General features: G+C 34.6%; 1 protein-coding gene across 1 annotated transcript in view; it reads left to right on the top strand.

Moving 5' to 3' along the window:
- The window catches only part of LOC129234860 (cytochrome P450 4c3-like), a 132,980-nt gene that overhangs the window by 115,416 nt on the left and 5,302 nt on the right, over positions 1-12,262 (top strand). Inside the window, exons 11-12 of the mRNA XM_054868749.1 lie at positions 7,993-8,059; positions 10,991-11,170. Of these exons, the coding sequence (XP_054724724.1) occupies positions 7,993-8,059; positions 10,991-11,170 (247 nt within the window). The remainder of the gene's footprint in view (positions 1-7,992; positions 8,060-10,990; positions 11,171-12,262) is intronic.

Raw genomic sequence — 12,262 nt, 5'->3', positions numbered from 1 at the left:
TTTTTTTCTTCAAGACTTTTTTGTTTTTCGCGAGCCTGAGCACGCGTTGTTACAGCATCTAAAGCATCTCCGTTCGAGCAATAATTTTCGAAACTGTCCCCTAACAAAAGCGCAGTTCTATTTCCTTATAAATATCTCCCTTGATCTAATTCGTCACTTATGACTGCCGCCTTAGTTTTTACTTTTCCAAATTTACCTTCTAAGTAAACACTGGCAAGGGGTAAACAAACTTGATTTTTATCTAAAGGGGTTTGTAACCAAACATTTTCCCCCGTAAAATCGCTATGATTTACATATTTTCGGCAAACCAAGTCAATGGAGCTACCACTGTCCCGAAGAATACGAATGGGAAAAGAATTCACAGTTCCCTCAGTAATGAATGGAGCTAATAGCTCTTCTCCAGCGAGAGTTTTCACGCAATTGACTACCTCTTCCGCCACGGGGAATCCACTATTCTTTTTATTCTTAGGACAAGTCGGCCACAAATGTGTCTCGCTGCTACACCCAAAGCACCGCAGGGGTCTTCGTCTCTCAAAACTGGTGTTTACCCTATCGGAAAGGGATCTGTTTAGGGGTTTATGGCTTTCGTTCTTTATTAGCTCCGTCTTTTCAGACAAATTTTTCCTGTCCTTCTTTTCTTCCGAATTAGGATTTTTGAATTTCCTCACTTCATCGTAGTTATCAAGCATGCCTGCTAACTTTGATGAGCTTTTTATTGTTGACCAGTCATCAAGGAAGTGTTCTTTTGCTTCCGATGGGGCTCTTTTTTTCATTTGATCCGTAATCATAAGGTCTTTTAAATTTTCAAAATCCTTAACCTCTAGACTGTCAATCCATTCATTTAGATAGTTTCGAAGCTCAAAAACAAAGTCTTTCCATGTACTGTCGTCGCGTTTTTGGTGCTGAACGAATTTTTTTCGGAAGCTTTCGGCACTTAACTTAAATCGCTTTAAGAGCAAATTTTTAACAAAAGAATAATTTTCGGCGTCCTCATCTGATTCACGCGCTATTAGCTGCGCTATTTCTAAGGGCAGTAATGGAATCAAATGCGATACCCAATCACTTTCCTCGATGCCCGCGCGTCTAACTTGCCGTTCGAACATGACTAAGTAGAGACAAATATCACTTTGGGAGGAATCAAATTTAGGTATTAAATTGTGAATACTTGATTGAATTACTCTAGTAGAAGAATATGCTGTTCCCCCATTCGTGCTCGTGCGCATAGCAAGTTCAAAAGCACGTTGTTTATCCTTTTCCTCTCTCTCTTTATTCTTTTCCTCTCTCTCTTTATCCCTTTCTTCTCTCTCAATTCTATCCCTTTCATCTTTCTCTTTCCTATCTCTAGTTTGCACAATATCCTCTAACAGAATCTGAGCTAGCTCTTCCTCATAATCAGTACATTCGGTAATTTGCTTTATTAAATCCAGCTTCCGTATTTTGGAAGTAAATTGTACCCCGAACTCTGTTGCGAGTTCTTCAAGGTCCACCTTCTTAACTTTTATCAAAAATGCCATGTTAAAATAAAATGCAATTTACAATGAACAAAACTCTTTCAGTAAATTAAAAAAAAAAAAAAAAAATACACACACAAGAGTGTTTACGCGGCATAAAATTAAAGTTATATGAAAAGCATTAGAACAAACAGCAAAGCACAAAATAATTAAACAATTCAATCTGATGTAAACAAGCAAATGCACTGTTTTGAATTTTTACCAACAAGCTATTCACAACCAACAATAAGAAAAAAAAACTTACGCTGGCTGCACCCTGGCACTGCTTCAAGGTAATCCAATGCAACTTAACCGATCACATCACATAGCACTCGCGAAAATTGAGTCAGTTTGTTCTAAGTATCACATTCCTTGGAGATAACCAACTGCGCGGATAAATACACTGTTCAGAAACGGACGTTCCGACCAGAATCAGACCAAGTTGGCCTCACAAATAATTTTGTTCACAAATTTCCCCGGAGAACAGGATGTCTCCTTAACGCATGTCACAGCGTCACACAATCGACAGGAATAGCCCAGGAACAACACAATCAGCTAGGGTAGCCGTAGGAACAATGCAACAGGCAAGGATCGCCACTGGAACACTTCGCACACACACATCAGCCAGGTTGGCCAGAAAAAAAATTTCGAATCTTTCGAAAAAAAAATATGTCCCAGAGATCAGGATAATCGTGAGACGACTACGAAGTTCCGTTTTTCTCAACAGATCCGCAGGGCGTTCTTTTCACACAGTCTAATGACTTCTCATCAAGATCGGGGTCGATCTTCTCCATTCAACAGAAGAAACCAGCAGGAGGTCCTTTACGCCGGAGCAAGGAAGCAGGAGCGAAGTCATAAAAACTGACCATAAAATAAGATCGGGGGTCGATCTTTCTTTTTCCGCAGCTAGGCTGCAGCAACACAACTTCTCAATGAAAGATTGCCTTTCTTTAATACAGAGAAGGGAGACGAAAAACTCTCATTTTCTATCTAGCTAAAATCTCCACCGCTTGCACCAAAATTTATATAGCTGTGGCGTGTTGGTAGTATGTGTGGCCTGCTGAGTGGTAAAGCAAGAAGTTACCAGGGGTAAACTTAACATTTTATTTACACAGCTATTTACAAGATTTAGACAAATACTATTGATTCGTAGCTAGACAGATATCTGGAGAGCCAGAAAGCATGACTGACCTCTCCAAAGTTTTTTATCGTTCTCCTCGTTTCCAAGTCAGCCGCGCCCCAGCCCCCGCTAAATTCATCTCCCCTTTTCTTGGAAAACAAACGGGGATTCTCTCACTCCTTTCCCAAGGATGCAGCTGGTCCATGGATGCAGGTGGCCATCCTGGGAACGGAATGTTAAACTTGAGCCAAAACGACCAAAGATCAGCTTGGGGCGGAACATAGTATTTTATGGATTTGAAAGAATTCGATGCAGCTGGCTTCGAAGCGTGGGAATGAGTAAAAAGTGTGGGAAACAGTGGCATCCATTGACAGAAAGCGTACTATGCCACAACATGAAATAATTCTCCAACTGTAGTTCATCGCTTAACACGCCAAGCAACCACGCTACCGAAACCCAGCTAAAAAAAATCTGCAGAAAATCTTTAAAAAAAATCTGCAGAAAATTTAAGCATATTTGGAACATGCTTTCTAAAGAAAATCCGCAGATTTTATCTGTAGATTTTTTGCAGAAAGCGTGTTCCAAATATGCTCAAATTTTCTGCAGATTTTGTGAAGAAAGCATGTTTCAAATATACTTAAATATTCTGCAGAAAATCTGTAGATAAAATGCAAAAAATGTACCCAGCAAATTAAAAATAGTAGATAACAATTAATAACAAATGAAATTAATGCAATAAAAATCCGAAAACATTTTTAATTTTAAGTTTCGACATTTCTTTAATAAAAATGTGTAAATTCACTACAGAGTGGTGTTTCATGTTTGTTTAATAAACAAATAATTAAAACTTGAACTACTCCTCCAAAATGAAAATTTAAATTTTATTAAATTGGAGCTTATGCAAATTGAAATAATTGAACCAAATTTGTCACAAAAATACATCGCTATGATTGTAAAATTAGTATTAAGTTTCAAGACGAAATAATAAATAGAACTATTTGTAAAAATTAAAAATTTCGAAAAATTCCTTCAAATCGACCACGAGGTGGAAAGTTATTAAGTTAATTAGGCTGGTTATTACTGAGACATCGTAGCACAATTTTTTCTATTAATAGATATTGACAACGTAAATGTTCGCTCAAAATTTTAAGTCAATCGGTGAAAAAATAAAAATTTCAAAAATTAAAAACCTCCGATTAGGCATAACGTTTCAAACTAACCCTAATATACTAATACACTTATTAAATAAAAGTTAATTTAATCAAATGATAATTGTTGAATTTTAAAGTGTCTTACCTTTTTGTGAACCGAGGCATAAATCCAAGATTTTTTTCATTGGTTTCCAATGATGAAACTTGAAATTTCCCTAATTATTTGTTTCCGTGACGGAGCAAAAAAACAATACGAGTCACCTGGTCGAGGGGTCATCTACTCTCGTAGCCTTGTGGCACCCGAATATTGCGGGATGCATCGAGGCCTCCGTGGTAAGAGGCTTGGCGTTCGGTGCGTTTGTATTCGAACGGCGCGCCGTTCGAAAACATTATTTCAAGTCATATTTGTTCTTATTTATTTTCAATTTCCTGATTTTTCTCCAAGTGAGACAAATTTGACTCTGTTCTAATCCGTATCCTTCTTGAAATTGACATTTTTGAAAGCCTTTTCAAACCATGTAATAACTTGCGTTATTCAATATCGTTTTGTTTTCAAAAATAAATAAATAAATAAATAAATAAAAAAAAAATGATGTATTGTAATTTCACTTTTATTTGATTTGAATCATGCACTTATATTAAAATTGATTTTCATGTCATATTATTTGTATAATACAATAAACAGACATTTTTTATTTGGTAAATGTTTCAAACGTGTTAAAATGCTTTTAAATTTCAATTTAAGTTATCAAATATAAATCAAAGTTCTTGGGGGAAAAGTTTAAGTTATTTATTACTGATTTTAATTAGAAAAACAAAGAAATGTGTTTAATTTTCTAAAAACTGAAAAAAATATAAAAAAAATTTAAAGTGTGAAAAACTTTTATGCAGTAATAAAACTTTGAAAAATAATTTAAATTGAAATACAGATTTCTTTTTGATGACCATAAAATATCTACAAACGTGCGAACTATTTAGAGAAAACTGTAAGAGAATTTTTTGTATAGATTTTCTGTAGATCTAATTGAAGAAAATTTGCAGATTTTTTTTTACCTTCAAAAAATCTGCAGAATATTAAGAGAAAACTAAAAAGAAAACTTTTTTGTGTGGATTTACTGCAGATTATTTTGAAGACAAAATGCAGATTTTGCTTGTCTTCTAAAAATCTGCAGAAATCTTGAAAATTACTTCAAAAAAAATTTATTTCTGCAGATTTTCTGAAGATTATTTTTAGCTGGGAAGTCCTGTCCTTTAGTGAGTAAAGCAGTTTTTTTCTGCAATTTGAAATGTTTCGCCAAATAAACAAAAAATACATCAAATAGCATCTTACAGATGTAAAAAAGTTCCACAACTCTATTGTGCATCGCCATACTCACCAAGCGACCGCGCTACAGCAACCCATCCAATAAGCGAGCAAAGCGAACTCCGACCGATTAGCGATCCAATCTTTTTAACGGAAACGTTAAAAGGAAATTTCTGTAGCAGAAAAACAACCTAATTTAAAAACACGGTACATCTAGGACAAAAAGAAAATCAAGTACCCTGTAAAATGTTAGACATGTAAGATTTTTTTAAAAATATGCTTTCATTGTCGTCATGTTTGCTCTGTCTTTTCTAAATTCTATTTTAATGGACGTTTGTATTTATGTATGACTCAATATTTCATTTATCAAATTATTTTACACATTAAAAGATCATTTAAAGTCTATTTGGCGAATTACTTTAATTGGGGTTTTCATTCATCGGATTATTTTACTTTTAATGGCTTGATTTAATTATTTGGAAAATTACTTCTTTGTCTTGTTTATTGTTCAAAAAGTACAGTGACAAAATAATGCATGGTTTTGCCAAATAAGTAGTTTCTACGTTGGATTAATCAATCATTCTACCAATAAGCTAAACACCAAGAGTAATAATGTGCCGTAACGTACCTATAACGAAAAAAACGTGTCTCCTATATAATAAATGTAGCAGTTTTCAAAGAGCATCGATCGCCCTTTAAAATCCTCGCCTGGAATAGTTTTGAAAATATTCATTGGAATGGGTCTAATAGCATAAAAAACCCCTTTCAAATGAGAGAAATATTCCTGAATATCGCCATTAAAATAACATATCATTCACTCTTAAAAATTACGTTATCAAAACCAAAAGAATCAGATTTTCTTTGAAGACGACGCATCCATTAAAATCCAACATGAAAACATCGACTTGTGAAAATATATTCAAAAGGGAATGTATTTTAAATGCCCTGCGGCAGACAAAGCCTCAATGCATTCAAAACCGATTGGAAGAAATTTTACTTCTAGATACTCAAGCAAGAAATGGCAACAAATAATATTGTTCCGCTTTTCTACAAGCTAAAATTAATCTCGCGCAAAAAATGGAGGAAGAAATTTCCTTTTTGAAGTAAATTTATTTTTACTTCATACGCTTATAACTTTTTTTGTAGTCATTTTTCGATGTCCGCGGCTTTAGTCGCTGTCAATATTTTTGAAATGATTATTTTTTATAGGCTTTCCAACGGTACAAAAACCGAAAAAAATTGGTCCATTTCTTGGCATAGACGTATGCTCAAGTGGACGTAAAATTGAATTTTTAATTAATGTCTCCATTAATTAGCGTCCTACGTGGTTCAGGCTGGAATATTCGTGACCCTCGTAAAATTTCGAATTTTTTAATACCTGGTTTGACCCTGAACTCGTGCCGTTCTTGAGACTTTCGCATATAAGTGCGCAATGTTCACTATCCCGTTTCACCCCCTTAAAATTGAAATTTCCAAAAATCCTTTCTTAGCACCCGCTTACGTTATAAAACAAACCTGTGTTCCAAATTTCAGTTTTTTAATCTCAGTAGTTTTGGCTGTGCGTTGATTGTCAGCCAGGACAAGCTATTTTATATATACAGAATAACTCTTATTTGTTTGCTCTTTTTTTTTTTTTTTTTTTTTTTCAAGTTTGGTTTTTGTTCTTCACGTTAGCCCAGTCAATACAGGTTACGTGTCGCAACTTATTTAGGGAAAGCTGAATTTTTGCAGGATGTTAGCACATAAAGTATACACTAAAATAACACAAAGTCCCGATCCCCCACCCCTCTTGCCTTTCTCCGCACCCCCTCCGAAACTTTGCAAGCGCAGTACTATGATTATGCGCTTTTCGTGTAGCAACTAATTAAGAGAGCTGATTTTTTGCAGGATGTTACTACTTAAATTACACACTAAGAAACAAAGTCCCGACCCTCCCTCTTGCTCCCCCCCCCAACCTTTCCGAAACATTGCAAGAGCATTATTATGATTATACGCTTACATCTCAAAACTTAATGATGTTACCGAGGAGTTCCTTTTTTTAGTTCACTCCTAACAATATGAGAAACCGGTGGTGCCCAACTTACGACCCGCGGGCCACATTCGGTCCGCGAAGCTAATCCACGTGGTCAGTTGTTTTGTGAGATGTTAGAACTCGAAGAGTACGATTAATGACAATGTTCCAAATTTGGAGCCAAATATTTCGAAATTAGTTTATGAAAAATAGGTTGCATTTAAAAAAAGAAGCATCAAGTAGTGATAGGATTTTTTTTTTTTTGTACTTTTCCTTCCTTTTTGTATTTTTCCATGTCATTTAGAAAAGGGTAAAACATTTTAAAATTTTATATGTGCTCCAGCCCGCGAGAACGATTTTAATATGATCTGCGGCTCTTATGGGAAGAAAGGCAGAGGGCAGAAACTCTCTATGTCCCTAATTTTAACCAATTCTGGCCATTGCAAAGCTATGCATATAAATATTTCCGAATGTTACTCCTATCAATTTGGGTCCCTGTGCCCTTGACTTTTCAAAAGATTGGTTAAAGCATTCGTGGTATACTTTCGCAACAGACATCGAAACAATTTTGACTTTTCGCATTCTTTCAGGTCAACGTGGCAATGTACACAATTATGAAAAAGTTATGATAATGGCAGAGGGCAGAAACTCTCTACTTTCCTAACTTAAACCAATTCTGGCCATTGCAAAAAAACTAATATTTTGCAGTCTTTTTGAGTAAAATCGAGTTTAAGGACATACAAATTGAAAATTATGTGCTGTAAATGATTGTTCACTTGTATTTTGATCAACATATCCTCATCAATTTACACTTCCATTTACAGAAAAAAAAAGTTTCATCTCTGGTAGGTTTGTTTTGGGAACCCTGTGTTACAGTGATAAACATGTCTTGTATTCAACTATTTGTCTTTTTTCAGGAAAGTCAACGTCTGTATCCGTCTTTGCCATACATCGGCAGAGAATCCAGTTGTGATGTTGTTGTTAGTAAGTACTTCTCACGCCTACTAATTGTGATCTAAAACAATAAATATTTACAGCGATACTTTTTTTTTTCGGATTGAAACTACTTTCGCAGGTAAACACATTAATGGGTACATGTTAAGTATATTATTGTAACATAGAATTATTTTTTTTAAACAAATTGTGAGTTTATTTTTTGGAAACATATTTTGTTTTTAGGAATTTGACATTACTTCTGCCGACTTGATTTAGCTCTGCTTAAAACTTTATATTTAACATTTTTATTATTATATTAAAATGTAAAATGTTGGCAAATATGTGAAGAATAAATATTAGCTCACCATTATTACATATTACATATGAAAATATAGTCTCTGTTATTCGAATATAACAGATTGTTTTGATATCAATGAATACTTGTATTGGAATTTTTAAATCAAAGAGCTGTTTAATTGATCAAGAGTTTTGAGACAGGTAGTTTGGAACTCAAAAGAACGCATAATCACTAACAGAACTGATGAACTTAAAGGCCACTTTGTTATGAGCAAATAATTTTTTAAAAAGAAATAATGAATAACGTCTTAAAGTTAAAAATAAGATATAGTCAATTAAAGAAAAATTGGAGGACTGTAATTGCTTTTCAAGAAAACAATTGAACGACTTTTCGGAAGAGGATTTTTATTTTTTTATTTTTTGGAACTTAAAACTGAACATTCTAATGATTGATAACGAATTGCTTTCCATAAGTAAGTCTATTGATATGAAAGCCGAAGTTTTAGTAAATAGTCAATAACCATAAAAAGAAATATTGAACCGGAATTTCTATGGTAATAGCTCTTACATTAGTCAAATTAGTAACAATTTTCCAGGCTGTTTTAACCATATTCGTATTTCCAGGCAATTAGAAGCATTTATAATATGCTGTAGTTAAACGTTAATAAGTGTAAGATTATGACATAACTACCAGTAAAACAGCTGGTTAGTCAATGTAGCGATCGCACACAAGTTATGATTTCAATTTATTTTCATTTCCCTTTTTAACAACAAATGCAAGGAACACATTTGTTGTTTAATCTTGTGTGTGAAATGCTATTTAAAAACAAATAATTATAAAAATAATACATTCTTTCTTTACTATTTTAATATTCCTGAACTTTAAGCAGTGGCTTAGCTAGGCTTTCTGCCGCCCGGAGCGGTTCCTCAATTTGTCGCTCTTTTGATGGAAAACAATTGATACATTAAAGAGTCGAAAGTGTTTTAATAAGATTTTAATAAAGAAAAAAGTCTTTCTTATTTTTCTTGCAGAAGAAAAATAAAGAAATTCAGAGCTCCACCGAAAAGTTCCAAAAGTTAAGTCAAAATTCGGAATTTAAAGCAATTTTTGGTAACGGTTTATAGAAAAGCGGCATTAAGCTCCCTCCAGATTTTTTTTTTCAAAATTAAAATTAGTTTTATGCTTATTTTGGTGACGTTAGGGGAATTGGGAGTTCGCAGGGAAATTTTGCGAAATGGAAATCTTAAAAAAGCAATTTTAGGCTATCTTTGGATAGGTGAAGACATTGGAGAAAGCTTTTCAACTAAACTGAAAAGCACGTAACTGTAGGATGTATCTAGTGGTGTAAGGGCTTTCCCTAACTCCAAAAGGCAGGCGGAAAGAGTGGATTTTCCTCCCGAAATATTTTCAAATTTGAAATCAATTTTAGTCTATCTTTGATGACGTTAAAGAAAATAGAGAACCTACGCGAGTTTTCAAGAAATTTTCCCGATGCCGAAGTTTCAAAAAGGAATTGTAAGCTATCTTTGACGGCATAAGTTTCCAACTATTTCCAAAAATGTTGGGAAGTCGGATGGTTTTCCCGTCTTCCTATGAATTTTTTTGAAAATGACGTCCTAAAAACGCGACTTTAGCTCTTGTTTGACGGACAACGTCATGTGAGAGAGTTTGGAGGTTAGTTTCCCACTCGAAATCGTTTTCGAAACTGTTGCTCATTTTAATTTCTTCATCACTGAGAAAAGAAGGTTTTCGGTCTTCCCTTAGAAATCTATAAAAACGAAATTTGGAGCCAACTGTGATGACGTTAGGTTCGTGCACATTTAGAGTCCCTACATTAGAATCTTTCTGAAATTTAAATTTCAAAAACCCAGCGTTAAGCTGTTTTTGGAGACATTGGATGCGATGGGGATTTTAAAGCTCTAAGTTGATGTCCTTAATACACATGTCAGTCAATCTTTAACCTCGTTAAAGAAAGGGTCTGGGTATGACCGTCTTCAGGAATTTGTTGGGATTGAAATTTTAAAAACACAGTATTAGGCTAAAAGATAAGATGTAAAGGGATGGGGTGGGCGTTATCCTTTGAAAATGTTTCGAGACTCAAAGCCTAAAATTACACTTTTGGGCTGTTTGGTGACGTTAAGAGATAAGAAGGTACTTCCGATTTCTCTTCTCGAAAAATGTGACACCGCCCTCAGTCTGTAGCTTCAGACGAAGGAAGAGAAAATCCAAACAATATAATGCTGAGATGTCCTCAAGAACAACACATGTTTTGTATTTGAGTAATTTTATCATTATAGTCGTACCGCAACCCCCTTAGGATTAAAAGACTTTTTTTTTTTTTGACTCCGAAAAAAGATTAAAAGCATGATTTACTTATTAGGAAATCGCGTTAAATTTTTTTGTATCAAAAGTGCCTCCCCCCAAAAAGTCCCACCCGGGGCGGACCGCTCCCTCGGCCTCTCCCTAGCTACGCCACTGACTTGAAGTATTGATTTAAAAATAAAACATAAAAAACATCTGGTTAGAGTTTCTAGCACTTAGACAATAGTTACTTACAGTAAAAAGAAACAAAAAAAGTTTTGATAAAAACCACATTCATAACGCAATGTAAAATTTAACTTCCTTTTTATTCATCTTGAAAAAAAAAACTTTTTTATTCGAATGCTTGAATTTCCTCGTAGATGGGTACACGATTCCCGCTGGAACAAACTGCATGATATTCACATACATGCTACACAGAGACTCAGACGTATTCCCAAATCCAGAGAAGTTTGATCCAGACCGGTTCTTACCAGAAAATGCGACGGGCAGACACCCCTACGCTTATGTTCCCTTCTCTGCAGGACCCAGAAACTGCATTGGTAAGATGGAAAAAAGTTTTTAAACATACTGTGATATCGTGTAAAGTAATCAATGAACTGCAGCTGTACGTGATATTCACGTCACTAAAACATTGCTCTCATTGTGAGACCAAAGAAGCAACTCCTAAGCTCCGAATCTCACAACTTAGTACACTGGTGAATGGGTTGCTTGTCAATCCCAAAACACGTGTCTAAAATTATTTTGCTATGTGATTTGTTGCGTTAATTGCTTCATTTAGCATTTCTACATAAAGTAAACTTTTTACTTCTTCAGGGAAAAAAAAGGGCGAATAACTGATTGAATAAATGTATGGCGTATTAAAATGCTTAACACAGCACAAGTACATCGTGTTGTGACCCAAAATGAACGTCGAAAAAAATGTATTGATTGTTTTAAACAAATGAATAAATAGATATATAATAATTTCTCTTCTAACACGAGAGAGTTATTTGTAACCTTTTCAAAAATGTATTTGATTATGTTATAGTCTAAATACACTGCTTTTTCCACGCTACTGTAACGGACGAGACTGTATAGATCAAAATTAAAATATCAGCTTTCAATACGTCATGTACAAATTTCTGTGAAAAAAGATGCACCTTTTATTAGTTCCTTTTACAAAAAAGGAAGTATTGTATTCGCGAAAAAAATTTCACTCAAAAATCGACTTCAATTTTCATTTTGCTCACCCCCAAATGAATGTTGAGTTGTTTTTTCCGACTCGACCACACGTGGATAAGTGACAAAGAACGTATAGATACGAGGAATATCCATTTTGACGATTTCCAAGTTAATTACAACGAGTTTTCTCATGACGTCTGTATATACGTATGTATGTCGCATAACTCAAAAATGGTATGTCCTAGAAAGTTGAAATTTGGTACGTAGACTCCTAGTGGGTTTCTAGTTGTGAACCTCTCCTTTTGGTTGAATTCTGGTGTTTCTAAAGGGGTCTTTTGCCCCTTTTTGGGGAGAAATCAATGTTAATTTCGATGTAAACTCAAATGGTGTCATAATTTGGCGGACACTTGGCGATATATCTCGCCAGTCTTTTGGTCGGCAAGTTTTGTCAACTTGGCGACAAATTTGGC

This window comes from Uloborus diversus, chromosome 1 (genome assembly GCF_026930045.1).
Source record: "Uloborus diversus isolate 005 chromosome 1, Udiv.v.3.1, whole genome shotgun sequence".
In the NCBI taxonomy this organism is placed as follows: Eukaryota; Metazoa; Arthropoda; class Arachnida; order Araneae; family Uloboridae; genus Uloborus; species Uloborus diversus.
The sequence above is the reverse complement of the archived record's forward strand: the minus strand, read 5'-3'. Positions and strand labels throughout refer to the sequence as shown.